General features: G+C 53.4%; 1 protein-coding gene across 1 annotated transcript; it reads left to right on the plus strand.

Moving 5' to 3' along the window:
* The first annotated feature begins 1505 nt into the window (after positions 1-1505).
* ROPN1L (rhophilin associated tail protein 1 like) lies at positions 1506-19364 on the plus strand. The gene is made up of 5 exons (XM_025923497.2): positions 1506-1960; positions 6064-6187; positions 7619-7780; positions 14966-15141; positions 19184-19364. Exons 1-5 carry the CDS (start codon positions 1830-1832, stop codon positions 19245-19247), a joined length of 657 nt encoding a protein of 218 aa, XP_025779282.2. The 5' UTR covers positions 1506-1829; the 3' UTR covers positions 19248-19364.
* Positions 19365-21233: the final 1869 nt, after the last annotated feature.

The following is a 21233-nucleotide window of genomic DNA, read 5'->3' on the forward strand; positions in this document are numbered from 1 at the left end:
CTATTGTATTTCAGAACGGTTCTTGGGACATATTCCATATTCAATAAATACTCGAGTAAATAAATGGATGAAACAGCATAAAAATAACGTGTCTAGGATTAAAATAAAAACTGAAAACCTGTGCCGTTCTCCAGAGGTAATTACCACTATTAGTAGTTTAGTGTTTGTTTCCAGAATGTGGTGTGGGTCAACATACATTGACAGACTCCTTTTATCACAATATAGGTAGTGTGCTCCCACAGACTCTGCTCAATGGGGTGCTTTTTTTTTTCTGCTTTATATTTCATGACCATCTTTTTATATCAACACTTAAGTAGCTACCTCATTTAATAATTCTGGCTGTATTGTATTCTGTTGTGTGGATAAGATTATGATTTCAGTTTTCTGAAAGACCATTAGTTAACCCATTTTATTATATGCTATAATAAACACATTTGTCCATACTAATTTATATACTCAGGCTAGTATTTCTGTAGGATCAATCGGTAAAAGATTGGTAAGTCATCAAAATATAGTGCCAAGTGGCCCCCAAAGGTACTAATTGACATTCTTCTCTCACCAGCATATGAAATTCCTTGTTTTCCCATATTCTATCAACATTAAATATTGACTGTTTTAAGTTTTTGCTAATGCTGTTAATTTGGAAATGTGTGTGCCCAGGTAGAGGGGTCATGGGTGGGGGTGATGCCTCTAGGGCAGGAGGAAGGGCTGCCTGACTCTTCCTGGAGATAACTTATTCCAGTTCTCCGTTGTCCGGGCTAGAGGCGAGCAGGGGAAAGCAGGCTTCGGGGGCCTCATACATTCAGGGTGGGTTTAAACGTAGCCGCCTTGTACACTGCCCCGGTCAGGATTCACCAGAATGGAGCCAATTACTCTATCCATGGACCCGAAGCTACTGTATCAGAAGACATGGCTTATGTCCTTCTAGACCCAATCATATTGGCTCAACCATTCTGTCTTCCTTAGGAAAACAATTTAAACAGAATCTTCTTTTAGCTGAAAATCACCCGCTGTCTAAACTCCTAAGTGGCTCTTAAACTGAAATCAGCAGACTGAGTGGGAGATGCGATGGTATCGAGGCTGGGGGCCTCTTGGACGAGCACGTGCAGCATGAGCGCGACAGTCGAGGAAGGCAGGGCCACATTCCTTCGGGGGAGGAGGGAGCTCGTGCCACCTGCACCGACCAGCCCCCATGATTACAACGGCTTCCTACCTACGAGGACTGAGTCACCTCGTCCTTAAGTTTACGACGCCAGAGCAAGGGGAAGGGGAGTCCTTTGTGAATTCGCCCTTCACAACTGGCAGTGGGAAATCGACCAAAAAGGTCCTTTTCTAAGCGAAACGTTCGGCTCCGTATAAACAACCAATTAGTGGCGAAAGGGGGCCGGAGCCAGACTGCGCAAGCGCATTACCTGCCGCCCGGCGCGGGCGACCCTGCCGTCTCGGCCCGAGGCGTGCGCGCCTGCGCGGAGCCAGGGGGCGGGGCCCTCATGCGTCCCGGTTGCCTGGATGCCTCTGCGACACAATGGGTGCCGCTGGCGCTTCCGGGCTGTGACTAGAAGGGGCAGTTGGCCTTCACTTTCCGAGGAGCCCGAGGAGGAGCGGCTGAAAGACCCGGCCGGCCACCCCGGACCTCTCGAAGGCGGCCTCCTGGCCCGCCCCCAAGTCCGGGAGCCCGGCCCCGCCACAAACCCCAGGTCCCCTCCAGGCTCCAGATCCGGGGAGGCTGGGCGGCCAGACCCTTGAGCTGCGCCTGAGCCCCGAGGCTCACGCCCCCACACGCAGCGCACCTGGATTCTTCGCAGCCTGGTCCCGGTCCGCGGAGAGCGATGCCGCTTCCCGACACCATGTTCTGCGCGCAGCAGATCCACATTCCCCCTGAACTGCCCGACATCCTGAAGCAGTTCACCAAGGCTGCGATCCGCACCCAGCCCGCCGACGTGCTGCAGTGGTCCGCGGGGTAAGCGCCTGGGAGAGCCGGCCGCTTCGCGTGGTCCGACGCTCAGGACACCTTCCCCAGCTGGTGTCTACACCTGAGCGTCTAGGAAGCATCATGGTTGGGTGACCTTCCCAGAAATTACTGCAGAATGCTCACTGTCCTGCAAAGTAATGACAACTCCACCGTGGGAGAGTGGTACTTACTCAGAGTAAAACTTACAAAGCAGTTGCGTCGGGTAAAAAAGTTTCTGCATTGTCTTATAAGACCAAGCCACTGCAGACCCTGTATTTTATATGTAAAGTGATTTTTTTTTTTTTTTTTTTACAAGAAGGAATCTTAGGGCTAGGTTCCTCCCAGGGTTAGGTACCTGGGTCAGTTTATTAGAACCCAAACGACCAAAGTCATGTTGGGGTGATTTTCCCAAGGCTGCTGTAAAGGTTAGACTTCGCCCAGCTTAGTTCATAGAAGGCAAATATTTCTTGCAGCAAACATACTATTTCCCTAATTTTAAAGTTGCAAACAGACCTTAAAACCATTAAAATAAACCCATTTGGTTTTGAAAGGAAAGTTCTTTGTCCTTTTCAGGAAACAGACTTAGAAACTCAGTTTTATGATCCCAAGAACCAGTATGAATGTAAACGTTTTATTTAGTAACCAGCATATCCAGTTTCTCTCACCTGTAAAACCAAGGTGACCTAGTTCCCTGTGGCCTACTCTAGCGAATAACCACAAAAGCTGATGGGTTAAAACAATAGGCATGTATTCTCTTACAGTTGTGGAGGCTGCAAGTCCGAAATCAGTTTCGCCTGGCTGTAGTCAAGCTGTCACGGCTTCTGTCTGGAGGCTCTAGGGAGAATCCAGTCCCTTGCCTTGCCTTTTCCAGCTTCTGGAACTGCCTTCCTTGTGTTCTATGGCTCATGGCCCCTTCGTCTTTAAAGCCAGAAGTGTGGCATCTCCAAGTCTCTTCCTGTGCCTCCCTCTCCCAAGGACACTTGTGATTGCATTTAGGACCCCTCAAGATAATTCAGTACAGTTTTCCCATCTCAGAATCCTCACTCACATCTACAAAAGTCCCTATTACCACACAAAATGAGATCTGCAGGTTCCAGGATTAGGACCTGGATATCTTTGAGGCTCTTACAGAACCTACCACACAAGGCTGCTTATCAATCCAGTGCTTTGCCTTGTGACAAACAGTTCTGTCGGTTGCTTCTGATAGATTCTCTCTGGGTTCTTACCCCCAAAGAAAAAAAATTATGGCCCTGGTTTTAACCGTCATTAAAGCATCAATGAAAGTAGGACATGTAAGAGTTTATTTGTACTGGACAGAACATTCCAAGATTGAGTCACTGTTTTCTTGGAACATTAAATTATTTTAATTTAAGCTTCACTTTAAAAGGCTCAACTGAGAACTTTCTGGATGTGCCATGCAACTGTTTTCTCTCAAGAACAATTTTGGAGTTGAGGAGTAAAAGGAAGCATTATTCACTAAGTAGTGTGTGTGAAATGGTCTCAGCCAGGTCCCACCTGTCACCAGACAATCTGTTAGGGAGAGATGTTGCTCAGAAGAGGACGAATTGGTCTTTGAGGTTACAGCCAGGCAAGGGTAACCTGGGTGGCTCAGTTGGTTAAGCATCCAACTCTTAAAAAAGTCTTTTAATGTTTCTTTTTGAGAGAGAGAGAGAGACAGACAGAGAATCAAGGGAGGGGCAGAGGGAGAGGGAGACACAGAATCCAAAGCAGGCTCCAGGCTCCGAGCTGTCAGCACAGAGCCCGGCATGGGGCTGGAACTCATGAACCACGAGATCATGACCTGAACTGAAGTCAGACGCTCAACTCTTGATTTCGGCTTGGGTCTTGATCTCACAGTTTGTGAGATTGAGCCCCTCATTGGGCTCTGGTGCTGACCGTGCAGAGCCTGCTTGAGATTCTCTCTCTCTCTCTCTCTCTGTCTCTCTCCCTCTCTCTCTGCCCCTCCCCTGCTTGCACATGCTGTGTCTCTTTCTCTCTCTCAAAATACATAAACAAACAAACAAAAAACTTTAAAAGACAAGGCAAGGGTATTCCAGGAAGAGGAATGGCATCCGGACAAAGGGATGGTGACAGGAGGAAAAAGCAGAAAATCAGGATGCCTGTGAAGGTAACTGCAGAAGCCTCCAGGAGGCGTTCAGGTTAACGAACGTTACAAACGAGGCTTTCAGGTGGCAGAGGCAGCTCGGCCTGGCTCCCCCGCCTGTGTTCTCTGCTCTGACGCAGCAGCTAGTTGGCCGTACCTTGTTACGTCGCCTGTGCGTCGTGCGGTATGACTGGGGCAAGAATTGGTTCAATGCTATAGGCTGCTTTCTGCTGCACGGGCCTCCAGGGAATTAGCACATCGGGGCTCGCCCCTAACGCAGGCTTTCTCAGCCTGGGCACTGTTGACACTTGGGACAGGACAATTGCTTGGGGGCTGGGGGGAGGGTGGGGCTGGGGGGGTGTCTGGGCCTAGCAGGGCCCTTTGCAGCATCCTGGCCTGTACCCCCTAGAGGCCAGTCGCACCATCCACCCCCTCCTGTGACGACCAGAAATGTCTCCAGAAACTGCCAGGGCCTTCCTGGGGAGGAGAAGGGAGAACTGTTGAGGACCACTGCTTTAGAGGCTGTGTGGAGGTGGGTGAGTGGCTTGATCGGTGATGAGGAATAAAGTCCCCCAAATAGGCGAAAACCCTAATTAGGAACAATATGACAAAGCTACACACCCATGCCTCGCCCCTGTCACCTTACTTCTTCCTGTCCACCTTTGTCTCTCTCACTGCTGCCCTTGTGTTAGGTCAACAAAATACGGACGGAGAGAGGAAAAGGAGACGAGGTACAAAATTTCTGTTAGCCTATCAAATACCTAGCTACGGCTATCTCTGTTACATAATCAGAGATGTTTCTAATGACTCATATTTTTTATTACTTTTTAAGTTTACTTTTGAGAGAGAGAGAGAGCTGGGGAGGGGCAGAGAGAGAGAATCCCAAGGAGGCTCCAAACTGCCAATACGAGAGCCCCGTGCGGGGCTCGAACTCACAAAACGCAAGGTCGTGACCTGAGCTGAAGTCAAGAGTCGGACGCTTAACCGATTGAGCCGCCCAGGCGCCCCTCGTTATTCAGACCTTTTCGATTATGACCTGTTGGCCTGGCGGAGGATTTGCCATTCATTTCGCTGTGTATATTGTTTCTTTTTGTTGTGTTAGCCATGAGAGTGGCCGGTGACTTGCCTTCAGCGGCTGGCCACCCCTGGCTCGCCTGGTGCCTCCTCCCCGTCCCCACCAGACAGAAGCCGAGTGTGTGTCTCATCCTGACTCGTTGCCCTAAACTGGTTCCATGCCCTCACTTGTCCCGCTAGAGGCAATATTGGTACCGACGTAAGCACCCATATTCCCACCCCAGAAAGGAACAGGGAAAGGGGAAACAATGCTAAAACCACTACTAAATTGTTACTGTTAATTACTAAATTAATTAAATTAATTGCTATTATTACTAAATTGTTAAATTTAATAAAGCAGTTTCCTAAAAAATTACTAAAACAAGGTACCAGGCAGGAAAGCGTGAAGGGTGGGGGAGGGTGGCCTCTGACTTAGAGGAGTGGGGCAGACAGGTGACCTCCCTGATCCAGGACCGTGTCGGGCTGAACTGAGATGGTCGAAGTCAGGCCCCTTGGAAGGCAGCCAGGCCAACCAAAGGGAGGGCCAGATGCCAGCTGTCAAAGTGGAAGGACTGCACTGTGGCATTGCCCTTGGGTCACTGTCATCCCAAATCTCCGACCTTCTTTGGCAGCATTCCAGGACCCCTCATAGTGTTTGCTTGATAATAACATGTGTTTCGGGAGCCCCCCCGCCCCTTGGCCTGATGGCTGAGCGGCACGTTCAGCCCGCTGCGGCTTGAGCTCAGTGCTCCTAGGGGCCCTACAACAGGGATTGCCATTATCGGTTTTGCAGACAGAGAAACTGAGGCACGCACAGAGGGTTAAGTTGGAGAGCCGAGTAGAGGAGCCAAGACCCCTGGAGGGGTTCCAGGCATTGGGGGTCATTTAGGAGACCGCATTCATTACAGTGCTTTCTGTGTATCGACGAGCCTTCAGGGACATCTGTTGCTGTTAGGTATTTTTCAGCTTTGTCAAGAGGAGATCCGCTTCCTGTCAAGGACAGAATTGAAATGCCCGTGGCCACTCAGAAAACGGACACAGGCCTGACTCAAGGACTCCTGAAAGTTTTGCACAAGCAGGTATGAGGGGTCTCTGTTAATCTGTCGGCTCCACGAGATAAAGCGTGGCTGCGTTAACGCATCCCAACACATTTGCGAGGCCTCCGTTCCCTGTGCAAACCCGCAAGATTTAGTCAAAGGAGGGATCCGTTGTATTCAGTGCTCTTTCTCTAGTTGAAAGAACCCAACATAGCTATTCGTGGTTAGATTGTAGGAAAGTGAAATATAATTTCTTTTAAATACCAAATTACAACGCTAGATGCTCCTGGACTACAAGTCTGAACATTCAACTCCAAACATGGGGGCTGCAAGTCTCTTCTTGAAATATGTTTATAAAAGTTTCGTATGTGCTAAAGAAATAATTTGCCGCCTCATTAATCTGAACAGCAGAGCGCCCTTTGACGTCTGGTGTCCTTCGTCCAGAGAGCCCGGGCATGGGCGAGGCCCTACCCGCACAGTCTTGCGCAAGAGTCCCGGGCCGGTGCTCTCCCGACCCACCATCTTGCTTTCAGAGAAACGAGTTACCAGATTGTGTGTTATCCGGCCAAGCTTGGCAATCCTAATGATTGCGTTGTGTTGCTAAAAATGACATAGTGGTATCACCTTGATCTTTAAAGTGATTTGTCCCCATTACACTTTTTGACTTACCGTGCTTCTGTGCCAGATACGCTGACTTCTGGAAATCTGGAGGGAAAAACGAATAACCATCGAAAGGGGTAGCTCGGGAAAAGTCACGCTAAAATTGCTCAAAGCATTTCACGTTCAAGACCATTAGCACATCGCGGTAGTTACCAGTTCTCACAGATTATTTCAAAAAGTAGAAGGAATGAATTTGTTTTCAGTTTTCAAATTTCTCTTATTTAACTGTTAACACATGGAGCGGGTGGGATTTGAAAGGTTTTCATTTTGTTTGTTGAAGTTTATTTTTTTTGTAATATGAAATCTATCGACACATTGGTTTCCGTACAACACCCAGCGCTCCTCCCAACAGGTGCCCTCCTCGGTGCCCCTCACCCACCCTCCCCTCCCTCCCACCCCCTCATCAACCCTCAGTCTGTTCTCAGTTTTTAAGAGTTGAAGTTTATTTTTTCTTGCGAAGCATTTCACACAGACCACAGAGAATCACCTACCCCGTGTGCGTGTGCCCTTTTCCTAAGTCACAACGGGAGGCCGTATTGACCTCACCGTCCTTTTTCCTTTTGAGAAGTTAACTGTGCCGATATCGGCTCGCCGCGCCCTCTTGCCGGGCGAGCATCCCCCCACACACCTTCCCACCCAGCTCTCCCCGGGCTCTCTGTGTTGTGAATTCAGAGCTCATCTCTTCCCAGCATGCAGTTGTGCGCCTGGGATGAGTTTAAAGATTCATCGGCATTATGTTTCACGGGTTTTTAAACCTTAATACTTGCAGACGTAAAAACGTACTGATTTTGTCATACTGTGTTTTCTATACAGTGTAGCCACAAGCAGTATGTGGAATTAGCACATCTTGAGCAGAAATGGAAAAATCTGTGCCTGCCAGTAGAAAACTTCAGAACTCTGCTGCAGCTGGATCCTTGCGAAAACAAAATCGAGTGGATAAAATTTTTAGCGCTCGGATGTAGCATGCTTGGTGGGGTACGTACCTACAAGTAGTGTATTAATCATCCTGGGTAATCATAGGCCTGGCTTGAAAATAATGGAGGTGTTTCAGTAACTGAAGGAAACACTCTCATTACTTTACTCACTTTGTCTAAGAGAAGCAATTTTTTTTTTCCAGAGACTATCGTATTTTTTTCAATGTTTATTGATTTATTGAGAGAGATTGAGAGAGAGAGAGCGAGTGAAGGAGGGACAGAAAAGGGGAGAGAATCCCACGCAGGCTCCATGCCGTCAGCACAGAGCCCAACGCGGGGCTCAAACTCACGAACCTCGAGATCATAACCTGAGCCGAAGTCAGATGCTTAACCGACTGAGCCACCCAGGCACCCCTGACTGTCTTATTCTTGGGCTTACAGTTACTTTAAACTTTTTTTTTTAATGTTTATTTATTTTGAGAGAGAGAAAGAAAGCATGAGTAGGGAAGGGGCAGAGAGAGAGAGGGAGAGGGAGAGAGAATCCCAAGCAGGCTCCACGCTGTCAGCGCAGAGCCCGACGTGGGGCTCCATCTCATGAACCATGAGGTCATGACGCTGAGCCAACACCAAGAGTCAGATGCTCACCCAGCGGAGCCACCCAGGTGCCCCTGGGCTTACAGTTATTTTAATTTGGGAAAGTTAAAGACTTACGAATGCTTCAATTTTAAAATTGTTAACAGTAGATAAAATATCATTAAAAGTAGATAAAAAAAGTAGATAAAATATCATTAAAAGGCATTTGGGTTTTAGAAGAGAATGCATCAGTGACTTTTTATGAAACTACACACCGTTTCATAAGCAGATGTTATTTTCCTCCTCTGTGGGAAGAGGCGTAAAGTTAGTTTATATTTGAGTTAAAATCTGTGATTAGTAGGTGACAGATATAGTGAACTTGGCTTATGTTGAAGTACGACCGTTGGGAATCAAGACACAGGCGACTCTCCAATTCCCAAGGTAAGAGCGTCTCTGAACTGAGGGGGGCGGGGAGAGGAGGGACCGGACTTCTTTGGGGATCTGGACGCTCTCTCTCCAGCTCCAGTGTTCGAGTCTGTGAGACACCGGGGTCCGAGGGAGGAAGAGCTCCCACTGTCCGCTTGTGAAGAAGGGGTTTTTAGGAGAAGTGGCCCCTTCACTGCCGAGATGGCCACCTGTTTTCTGCCCTCCCTTTTTATAGTCTTTGCACCGCAGAGAGCACGACTGGTAATTCAGTCCACGTTTCATGACGCACTCATCTCCGGTTTTAATTTTAGACAGTCATTTAATGTCACAAGCGCCCATGATCCCCACATGATCGCTAACACCAACAATGCGCCGCTGCTGAGGGCCTCTGCTCTCTTCCTCCGTTCGATCCCCCTGCCTCCCTGGCCCGAAGCAACCGCTGTCCCAAATCTCACGCTTCCTGGGGGCCACGTACATACCCCAAGAAATACATTATCTCGGGGCACCTGGCTCGCTCAGTCGGTTTTAAGTGTCCCACTTCGGCTCAGGTCATGATCTCGTAGTTCATGAGTTCGAGCCCCGCACTGGGCTCTGTGCTGACAGCTCAGAGCCTGGAGCCTGCTCCGGATTCCGTGTCTCCCTCTCTGCACCCCCACCCCCCGCCTCCCCCCGGCTCATATTCTGTGTGTGCCTCTCTCTCTCTAAAATAAATGACCATTAAAAAAAATAAAAAGAAAGAAAGAACGTTCTTTTATTTTCGTTGGTTTCAACTTTATGAAAAGAGGATTCTGTTATTAGTAACCTTCTGGAACTTCTTTTCACTCCCAGTTAGATTTCCTTATCTGTCCGTCTGTATCATTACAGACCGCTGTAGGTCGTGCATGGCCTCTGCCGTGTGATAGCCACTCTGTGATGGACCACAGTTCACTGGTTCTACTCAGGGCCCCAGTGAGAAAGTGGGAAACCCCAGGAGAGCCAGGTGCTGGCTGGACGCTGCACACTGAGCTGCACGGGGGCCCAGAGGCAGTGTTTCCACCAGCCGTGGAGAGGACGGCAGCCCCGGGGACCCTCCTGCGGCAAAGACGGGCCCCGATGTGACCGGCGGGAAGGACAAAGTCAGATTTCGTTACTGAAGCTAACGTTGCCTTGCTTGGTTCATCTGGAACTCCGGTGAAAGCAAGATTTTCATAATGTAAAATCAGTAATATTTGAACGGATGTTTATGGTGTAGTTGTGAAATTCAGATTTTCCCAGAAGGTAGAATGTTTCATACTGTGGGGGAGCCACCTTTGTCACTTTCACTTTAAGCCTGACGGTTAAGCGCTAGATTTGGAGCCAGGCCAGAGCAAGCGACAGGGTCTCTCGTCCACGCGTCGGGTGGGACGCTGGGTGGAGACATCTGGTCACCTTCTGAACGCAACACCGGGGAAGGGGCCAGGACACCAGCGTGGGCGCCCCTCCTTTCCTCCTCGAACACGTCTGTCATCCTGGCTGGTCAGTGTGGGGTCCGGTCCCGTCCCCGAGGCAGGCCACCTCGGCAGTAGTGCTTGCTGTGAGCCGTGGACTCTGGAGCCAGGCGGTCAGGGAAGGTCCCCTCCTGCTGGTGCCCGTCCCCTCTGGTCCACCGGCCATGTAGGTGGGGAAGGGAGAGGGGGGCGGGGGAGTGAAGGTGGCCCGGGGCAGCCAGGCCCCGAAGGAGAGAGGCCACTGGATGCCCACGCGTTGGCGGGGCAGCGTGGAGGCGCATCAGCAACCCGTAGCTGTGCCTCGGAGGGGACGGTTGTGGTGTCGTGGGGCATCTTAGCGTTTATGTTTACGCTTTTTAAAAACCCTTCAGAGGGAGGAGGCGGAGCGGTGAAGTGGAAGGACAGGACGAGTATTTTACGACGGATTACTGCCCGTTCACCTTCCACAGAGGCTTTCCGGTAAACTGGAATCTGGTGGCTGTGTCCACAACGGGCTCGACCCCGCCGCCTCCATCCACGGTCTCTGCGTGGCTGGTGGCAGACGCGTCCTCCGTGCTGTCCGTGCTCTCAAATTCCTCTTCGAAATCACCGGGCAGAGGGATCAAATGCAAGGTCTCTGCGAAGACCAGAAGAAGCTCTACTTAAACTTCAGAGTCCTGTGAATCGCGCCTGCCTACCGTCCTTGCTTCACAAACGTGTGCTGAGCCCTGCTTCGAGCCGGGCCCCGTCCTGAGTGGACAGAACAGGCAGACGTGCCTCGCCGCCACCTGGCTTACCGCGTCGCGAGCCACAAACGGGGTTCCGGGCCCGTGTGCGCTGCCGGGGCAGGTGGGAGGCGGGGCGGGCGTGCTGGTGACTCCCGCCCCCCGCCCCCTGCTCCGATGCCGTGCGATGCTTGCCCGGCAAGATGACATTTCATGTCGTGATCTTTGAGTTTCCTTTTCTGCAGCACCGGCAGTGATCCTAAGCATCGAAGCAGGGGATCAAAATTCTTTGCTTTGTTTTTTTAAGCTTGAGGACCTCTTTTAGTACAAAAAAATGTTGTGAATGAAGCCCCCGCCACCCTCCGCCCACACTGAGGGAGGAAGCCCGGAATGGCAAACCACCGGCCTGACGCTCGACAGCCTCTGAGAAGCATGAACTTTGCTCTGCGTCCAGTGGCCAGGATGCGTGTGTGTAACGCGATTTTCCGTCCAAAACACGCCGCTTACGAATGGGCGTCACGTCCAGGGTTCTCGCCGTGGGCTGGGACGTTCAGCGCCTTCGTCTCTATTCTCCTTAATCCTCCAGCAGCCCTCTGCAGAAGGGCCGTCCCGGGCCTCGCAGGATGACTAGTTGTGGAGGGAGGCTCAGGGACTCAGATTGCAAGTGGCAGAGTGGGATCTGAACGCAGACCACGGGCTCCACGCTGCCGACGCACGGCCACCGGCCTCCCTGGAGCCCAGGAGTGTGCCGCCCTCGGGTTGGGGCACCGTGTGAGAGCCTGCAGGTTCCTGTCTCAGAGAATAACCACTCCCATTAATATCACTTGATTTCCTAAAAGGAGTTTTACTCTGAAAAGCTCTTCCTGCCAGCCTCCTAGCAGGGCCCAGCTGGAATTCTTAGGACAACCTCCAAGCACAGTGGGTCATCTCCCCAGTGGCCCAGTGATGGAGGCAGCGTCCTGGCTCGCTCCCCTATTCAGGTTTCCCAGCTTGGCCTCTGAGCCCATTCTGAGGTGCCCACGAGAAGTCCTTTTACCATTTGACCGTGGAAAAGAAACAGCCCCCCGCCGTGGGTGGGAGCCTCACGTCACAGACAAGTTTGGTAACTGTCTCCACCAGGAGGGCTGCTCTTGGGTCCCTGGGGTCTCCGGCCCCCAGCACCAGGCACCCCACTGCTGAGGGTCTCCCCCAGGGGGGAGAAAGAGGCGGGGTGCACCCCACCCACATGCCTCCACTGGCCTTGTCCCTGTGCTCACACGTGGGGGCCCTCCCTCCTCCCCGGACGGCGACATGGGCAGCATCGGCCCTCACGAACGGGCTTCTCCCGAGGACCGAGTCCCGCCATCTCGAGAGTACCCGTCTGCCACCCTCACCTGCCGCAGGTCCCCGAACTGAACTGCCTGCGTTTTAGATGAGAAAACCCCTGAGGATGAGGAAGGAAGTGAAAAGGTCCTCAGACTTTTTCAAAGTGAAATGCGGGGGTGACACCACTGCTTGAGGTACTGAGCTCTCCCTCCCGGCTGCCATCAGGCCGCACCTCAGAGGAGACCCCCCTTCTTCTTTTTAAAGGGATCAGTCACGATGTTACACAGATTGTCACTTCCCGCTAGCTAAAAGGGGATTGGGGGAGGTGTGAGGTGCCTCTGTTGTCACCACAAGAGCAGCTAAAATTCTGAAACAGAAGCTTCCACAGAGCCGGTGCCCTGAAGCTGCTCAGGAAACAGCAGGCGTCTCCAGGCCTGTCTTTGTCTCCTGTCCCCGCCTGAATCGCATGTGACGGCTCAGACTTAAGTGCTGGGCTAGAAGCAAGTGCAGCCACACCTTCCAGAAGAGCTTGTGTCAGGAGAGTGAGTCGGGGCAGGGGCGCCTGCCTGCGAGGGTCTTCTGGCTGGAGAGCAACCCTTGGAAGCGGAGAAATCTGGCTCAGGTACAAAGCCAGGCAAGTTGCCTTCCGAACCCTCGTGGATATAAAAATGGCGGTGCATCTCATTGCCAGAAATGTTCACACCGGTAGCATCATCGGGCCTTTGCACAAGGCAAGGATGCTGGGATGTTTTGATGCACTTTTTCCTTAAATGCCTCCTCCTCGGAAGCATTGGAGCCACAGTTTCTCAGACCTCATCTGCTTGCTCCGCGAAGGCTGCTTCCGTCCCCATCATCCCTCCTGAGGCTCAGCATTGCCACACCCACCGGCGACTCTCTCCCGCTTGCGACGGACATAAAAGCAAAATCTAACAAAACCACATGTCTTTGAAAGGTTTCCAGTGGCCCTCGGTCCCGGGTGGTGTGGGAAGTGGCTTTCCAGACACCTGGAGCCCCGGCTACGGCGATGGGGAGCTCTGGGCTGGTCAGGCCTCCTCCCCTCCAGCCCCCAGCCCGGCGCCTGGAGTCCCCGAAGGTGGCAGCTCATCTACCCCCCGCCCCCCCACACCAGCCTGGTGGCTCTTCACGTTGCTGGGGTGTGTTCACTGCTCCTGCCCTGCTGGCTTCACCTCAGGCCAGCCGCTCAGCCGCTGGGCCCCACTGACTCCCTTTTAGCCCTCTCCCCCTCTCCCTGCTGCAAGCGTGAGGCGTCTTCTCTGGCATGAGTGTGAGAAGCCGGTGGAGCTCCTGGAGCCTGGTGGAGGTGCACTGCCTTGTTGTGAGGGTCCGCAGAGAGCCGGCCGCGAGGCAGCGAGTCCGCCGGCAACTTGGGTCAGGGCGGGGGCAGGTCTGTCTCCAGTCGAGCCTCCAGATGAGGCCCCAACCCTGGCCAACACCTTGACTGGAGCCGTGAACGGGCCAGCTAAGCAGTGCCGACTCCTGTCCCCCTACACAGCCTCAGTCCCGGTCAGGCAGATCCGTGTGTGACCGTCCCATCTGTGTTTTTCTCACTCTTTCCTCCCAAGTGCAGCCCCCTAAACAGCCTGCTCTCTGCAGGGGAGAAGGGCCCTGACTGGCATGAGGTGTAAATGCTCCCACCATGGCTGGTCTCAAGCTGCCAATGGGAGGTCAACCCTCTCAATAAACTCCTGGAAAGTTTACAGTCCGCAAGAGCTGGTCCCCTGCACACAGGCCTGGTCCCTGCGTCTCCACGAGGCTCTCGTGGGGTCACCAGGGATCCGATACAGTCTAGCACTAAACCAGCGCTCTCTGCGTGGGCCTTCCCGCTGTGCTTGACGTAGGCAGTGGCTCCCCCTCCGTGAGTGCGTTTCCTTGAGCCCTCCTGGTTTGGAGGGAGTCAGCCCGCTCAGAGCTTGTGCCTTGGTGGGAGACGCACGGCTTCTCCCAGGCCTGGCTTTCGGGCTCAAAGCCAAAGTACCGGCAGCCGGGGAGGGGGTGGGGGTGACCGACCCAGGCAGAGGGAGGCACGGTGCACAGGGGCGAAGGGGCTGGTGCTTCCCGGAGCTGAGACAAGGCCCAGAGCAAGGCCGCCCCTGCCTGGGGCCTCCACGGAGCCTGACGGGCAGGTGACACGTCTACTTGGTGAGCGTTAGCTCCGTCCCCTAGGCATGTGGTGATGCTGAAGGGGCTGGTGAGTTCTGCGCTGGCTTGGGGCCCGTCTTGAGGGGGCTGATACTTCCTCACATCCTGGAGAGTCATTCCCATTTTATTTATTTATTTATGTATTTATTTATTTATTTAAGTTTATTTATTTATTTTGAGAGAGAAAGTGTGAGTCAAGGAGGGGCAGAGAGAGAGAGAGAGATGGAGAATCCTGAGCAGGCTCTGCACTGTCAGTGCCAGAGCTTGACACGGGGCTCGAACTCACCAACTGTGAGATCATGACCTGAGCTGAAACCGAGAGTCAGATGCTTAAGCGACTGAGCCACCCGGGTGCGCCCCCCCCCATTTTAATGTAAAATAAAATCTGTGGATTAACATTCTTTTCAGGCCAATCACATCGTGATCAGACCTGCCCTTTTCTTTGTTTATGGCAATTGTAACCTTACCCAGTTCTTCATTTAGATCGAGGAGAACGTACCCTTCGGAGACTTCCTGTCAAATACGCTCCGGCGTTTTCTCTGTGGATGTCTTAGGCTTCCGTTTCAGCGGTGCCAAGTGGTAATTGTTTCCCCCTGTCTGTCGTGTCTCTAGTCACTGAACACTTCGATGAAGCATCTGTGTGAGATCCTGACCACGGACCCCGAGGGCGGGCCCGCGCGCATCCCGTTTGAGACTTTCTCCTACGTCTACCGTTACTTGTCCAAGTTGGACTCGGACGTCCCCGAGGGGGACACAGAGTCCTATCTCGCCACTTTAAAGGACACTGTGTGAGTACAAGCGCTCCCCGGAATTTGAGTGTGCTGATGCCCGGAGAGGGTCCTTTCTCCCTCTTTTCCTCAGATGACTGGGTTCCTGCGGATCCTGCCCGTGCTGGGAGGGAAGGGCCACGCACACCGGCTCCCAGGTGTCCCTCGGCTGCACCAGAGAAAGCCACACGGCAGGAGGCGGCTTTTCTCCGGGTGTGACCCAGGGGGGGACGCTGGTTCTCTTCACACTTGAGAGGGAGGGTTTATCCTGTCTTTAAGATGAGTTTATCCAGAATTTATCCTGATTCCTTCGGGCGTCAAATGGTTTCACATCACAGCGTGTCAAAGCGGAAGATGGAAGTGTCTCCTCAGTGACCCTAGGGGTGGGGGGGTGACTTCCCGCCGTGTTCCTTGAATGTGTCCCCTTCTGTCTTTGCTGGGAGGGGCCGGACACCAGACTGACAGAGTGACAGACATGGCCGGCCCGCAGGCAGGGCTGAGGGCCCTGAGAACAAGGGAGCAGAGGCGGACACGCGGGGGCAGGGCACCCGCTGCTCACCAGGCCTTGTCCCTGCCGCCAGACTCTGGTCCCCTCCTGCCCAGGGATGCCAGGGCCAGCGCCCAGACTCCCCAGCTGCCGCAGTGGCCGTCTCTCCTCGGCTCGGCCTCCTGCACCGTGTCGTGCCCCCCCTCCTCCAGGACCCATGTCCTCCGCCGTCCAGCCTGCCCCTTCCCCCACGTGCCGCCTGCTGACTTGGCACGCGCTCCTCCTGGGGGACAGCGCGCCAGGTGACCCCCTTCCTGCCGACACTCCTGACGCCACAGTTCTTGGGGACTCGCCCCTCCCCTCTCCGATGTCCACGTGGATGTCTCTCACCTTCCCCTCTCCCTAGCGCCCCTCCCCCTGCAGCTGGCTCCCCACCTCCAGGGCTGCGTCCCGGGAGGTTTTAAAATGTACCCTGCCCGGCGCCTCCCTTCTTTCCTGAGACCTCCAGCACCACCCCTGGCTGCCTCCCGGTGGCGCGTGATAGGAGGGGACTGCCCGCCCTGGGACTGTCCCCTTCTTGACTCCTGGTCCCACCTCGTCTGGTCACAGTCACGCTCTTCCTGTGTCAGTCTTAGAGCACGCGCCTGATCTCAGGTCCTCACGGTGGGCGCTGCATAGACCCTGTCCTGTCACCTCGCCCCAGACCCATTCTCTAGCTCCAGACCCAGCCTGTCCCGTGGCCCGGAGGCAGCTTACGCCCTGCCAAGGAGAGCAGCATCCCAGAGTTGAACCAGGCTTTCGGAGACTCGCTCCTGCTGTCCCTTCCCCCCTCCCCCCCCCACCTCTGGGAATCTCAGCCCCCCAGCCCTGTTTTGAAGCCAGTCTTGCTTCCCAGCTCTGGACTCTGGTATCAAACCACCCACTTGACCTTCCCGCTGGGATGTCTGTGCACGAGCCAGGCTGAACATGTCCCAACAGAAATCCACCTTCTTTCCCATGAGTTCCCCCCCCCCGGTTTCCCTCTGTCCGTAAACCGAGCCACCCTCCTCCCCACGAGGGAGGTCAGAGCAGAGACATGGGTGCCCCTGTCCTCCCTTACCCCCCCTTGACCCATCTCACATCTTTCTGTCCTTCTCTCCACTCCTGTGTCCCCACCTCCCACTGCCCCTGTCTCTAGCCGTCTGCAGTTAGCTGGCCTTTAATTTTTTTTTAATGTTTGTTTTTGGGAGAGAGAGAGAGAAAGAGACAGAGTGCAGTTGGGGGGGGGGGAGGGGCAGAGAGAGAAGGAGACACAGAATCCAAAACAGGTTCCAGGTTCTGGGCCGTCAGCACAGAGCCCGACACGGGGCTCGAACCCATGGACCGTGAGATCATGACCTGAGCCGAAGTCTGATGCTTAACCGACTGAGCCCCCCAGGCGCCCCGTCAGCTGGCCTTTAAGAGGGAAAACCTCTGTGCCTTCATGGCCTCCGGGTCCCGCAGGCTCTGACAGCTGCCCACCCGCAGGCTCGCTCCTCTGATTTGCGTTTGACGACCCCTGTTCATCGTGCTTCAGCCACACGGGTCCCCGAGTGTTTCAAGCAGGCCAAGCTCCCCCACCCCAAGCACGCTTGTTCTTCCCGAACATCCCACCCCCTTTGCATGACTGCCCCGCGTCCCTGCTCAGAGAGGCCTCTCCTACAGGCCCCTCTCTGTCCCTCTGTGAGGTCATCTGATGTGATGTTCGTGGAGGGTGGCGACGGGATGCGGTGCCGTCTGCCCGCCCAGCGGTGCCCAGGGGACCCTTGGCCTGCCTGCCCCCCACAGGTGGTGGAGGAGGAGAGGTTCAGAGCCTCTAGGGAGTCCGGGTTGTGTCCGGTGAAGAGCCTACCGAGGGAACTGGGGATGGGTACTGGCCAGAAGACCCTCGAGAGACATGATGACTCCGGAAACTTCTGCAGAGGTCCAGACCAGAGCTGACAAATAGGGCAAGGCTGTAGCACTGCCCCAGACTGGGAAGGCTAACTGGATGGCAGGGGTCGGCGACAGGCTTCTGGGACTGTGGGCCTGTGGGCCTGTGGGCCTGGGACCGAGCACTGGACCCCCGCCCCCTCCCCGCCCGCCTGTGCACACTTGCCAAGTAGGCCTCTTTTTGCAGCGGGAGTGATTTCTTTCTACTCGGTAATTCGTTGATTCCCTCCACGATTCCCTCAGTGTTTGAGACACTTTGACTTTGCCAAAGTCAAAGGCGCTGGACATGACCTTGCACTGATGCGCCACAGGTGTGCGTGGGAGAGACGGGCTGGGCTGCACAGGCCTACCAGGGGCCCCCGGCTGAGGAGGTGCCCCGGGGGCTGACCCTGAGATGGCTCTGCAGGGACCTCGCCCCGGAGGTGTGCGAAGCCCGTGGAAGGTTGGAGTGGCCCCTTCCTGTGTCCAGAAGAATCTGGCGCGGTGCATTCATGGCGAGATTTGTTCTGAAGCCGTTAGCTACTACCTGAGGTGAAGAATCACTGGTTCCCAAGGAAGGTCCGCGTAACATCGCACTCAGTGCTTTCCTTCCATCACTCGGTGGATGGCTCTTCCTTCACGCGGGGAATACACTCCGGTTGGGCCTTGGCTTGCTGTCCGCACAGCTAACACGGCAAGCACACTCTGCCCTGCGGCTTGAGGACCGTCGGGTCTGCCGTGGCTGGAAATCCTCACAGCCCGGATAGCAAGAGGGCAGGCGGACAGGCATCCTTCTGCAAGATTCTGTTCTTGGTCTCCAAGGAGCCATGGCGGGAGACTGTTTGGCAAGCGGGATCCTCTTGGGAACGCAGGAGATGGTTGCCTTTCGTGGTAAAATACGGGTTAGAGCCACCAACCGGTGTCCCTTTCGCCTGTAAAAATACGAGCCCTCTGAGACCGTTCTCACCTTCCCCGCCGACCACGCAGAAGTTCAGTATTTTTACATCCACTGATGCTGACAATAGTAGTTTGCTAATGTTCACCATCTCTTAAGAAATAAAAGTGCCTCTAGTTAAAAAAAGAAAATCGAGGGACATGCTGTTGTCAATGCCAAAGTTTCATAGACGCAAGACACCCTTTCAGTTTTACTGGACCGACATTATATATATATTAATGTTCATTTGAGGGAGAGAGAGCGCGCAAGCTGAAGAGGGGCAGAGAAGAGAGGGAGACGGAGAGTCCCAAGCAGGCTCCGAGCTGTCAGCACAGAGCCCAGGGCGGGGCTCGGACCCACGAACCATTGAGGTCGTGACCTGAGCCCGAGTCAGACATTTAACCGACTGAGCCTCCCAGACGCCCCCGACCAACTTTTTAAATAGAAGGATACTTTTGTTTCAGTAGTGACTAAAATTTGAGGGGTCAGTGAAGAAAAACATATAAAGTATGGATCGTTTCACCTAGAAATAAATGCCCATTTTTATACAAGAAAATAGAATGCTTTCTTTTCAGAGGTAAGAATGACTGATTAGAGACCAGAAAGAATCCATTTTTCTAGGTAAAACTTTTCAGTTGTTTTGCGCTTCATAAAAATCGTACTGCGTGCCGTGAGAAATTACTAATAAGTGTCTTTATCTGTTTCCAATTTAGAGACTCTAGAAAGAACGGCATGATAGGACTTTCAGATTTCTTCATTCTGACAAAGAAAGTTTAGGAAACCTCGAAGAGAAAGTGCAGAAGACAGAGCCATTAATACAGAAGAGAACACTTCTTAATGTCAAGTGGTGCCTTTGTAAAACGTCGGCACCAAATACAGCTTGTCATTGACCACGTACATGTGTCGCATGAATTTTTCTCCGGGTGGAAGTTCAGTGCGGTCAGTGAAACACGGCGGGGCGGGGGTGGGGGAGGGGGGGTCTTCTAAATGATGGCTCTTCACATGCTTCCTGAAGAACCTTACGTGTGAAGGATTCACAGCAGGGAAACAGTCTTTCTGAGTGAAACGGTCTCTGTGGGTGCTACAGGATAGGGAGGGGGAGGGGCGGCGTAAAAACTGGCCACTCTGTTTCCTCCTTGGAGGCTCCCGGCCAGCGAGGTGTTTGCTCCCCGGGGGGAGCACACGTAAGACGCCCCAAGAAGAGCGTCCTCTGCTGAAGCGGGATGTGTTCCGGGAGACGTGGCCCTGGAGAAGGCCTGCTGGCTGGAAGAGGGTCATGGCCGCCGGGGAAACAAAGTGGACCATTTAGACCACAGAACAGAAATAAGCATCCCAGGGACACTTGGGTGGCCCAGTCGGTTAAGCCTCCAGCTTCAGGGCTCCGGTCGCCATCTCGAAGTTGGTGAGTTCGAGCCCCGCGTCGGGCTCTGTGCTGACAGCTCGGAGCCTGGAGCCTGCTTCGGATTCTGTGTCTCCCTCTCTCTCTCTCTCTGCCCCTCCCCTGCTCACGCTCTGTCTCTCAAAAATGAGTAAATGTTAAAAAAAAAAAAAAATTTTTTTTTTTTAACATTTACTTATTTTTGAGACAGAGAGAGACAGAGTATGAACAGAGGAGGGTCTGAGAGAGAGGGAGACACAGAATCTAAAACAGGCTCCAGGCTCTGAGCTGTCAGCACAGAGCCCGATGCGGGGCTCGAACTCACGGACAGCGAGATCATGACCTGAGCCGAAGTCGGACGCTTAACCGACTGAGCCCCCCAGGCACTGCCAAAATTTGTTTAATTAAAGAACTAAGCACCCCAAATCCTTTATCCTTGCTTTATATAAAGTCTTCAAAGTGAGATGGCAAGTAATATACCTTAGATAATTTTTCTGATAACTCAGAAGCAGTGTGGCTTGTTGGCTCTCTGCAGATCGGCCACCATAGTGATAAAAGTTATCGGTGTTCCAAGACTCGCGAAAACCCAAAGTTAGGAGGAATCGCTTGCTTCAGGGAAAAGGCCCCTCCTGTGTCATCTCTACCAGAGAGCCAGGAACCCTGTTTGGTGCTGGCCCTCCTACAGATAGGACCCTGGCGAGCGGGAAGGTGAGCCATCGATGTCACTGAGCCCCAGAGCTTGGCATGCAAGGTGCCCGTCCAGGGGACCAAGGACCCAGTGTGGGGGCCTGATGGCTTTGGGGCCTGCCGTCCATTTGGTAGAATTTGTGGTGAGCTGTCTCATCGAGGGGTCATAGGGGAGGGACATACAGCCCCTGCCTCCTGTCGTCACTGGAGGCCACCGACATTCCCCAAAAGAACTTCATCCAGTTGCTGACCAGTCACACTGGCTTGGGTCAAGACGGTAAATTTGGACCGAGTTTTATGAGACTGCAAATGGGTGAATATTATCATAAACTTGCTACCGTGGACGTCTGAACTAAAAAACGTAAGTGGGAACCTTCCTCAGTCTATCAGAAAAGCATAAGGTGTTAAGGGAATGAAGCAGGTGAGAGGTAAATAAACTCTGGTCCATCCAGACACCGGGGTGTCAGCTCTAAAACAAATGAACTGTAGGGGCGCCTGGGTGGCTCAGTCAGTTAAGCATCCGACTTCGGCTCAGGTCACGATCTCATGGTTCGTGGGATCGGGGCCCGCAGGGCAGGCCCTGCTCTGACAGTGTGGAGCCTGCTTGAGATTCTCTCTCCCTCTCAGCCCCTTCCCCACTTGCACTTTAAACAAACAAACAAACAAAGAAATACAAGAAATGAGCTGTCAAGCCAGGA

This window comes from Puma concolor, chromosome A1 (genome assembly GCF_028749965.1).
Source record: "Puma concolor isolate L17-30 chromosome A1, mPumCon1.1.hap2, whole genome shotgun sequence".
NCBI classification, from domain to species: domain Eukaryota; kingdom Metazoa; phylum Chordata; class Mammalia; order Carnivora; family Felidae; genus Puma; species Puma concolor.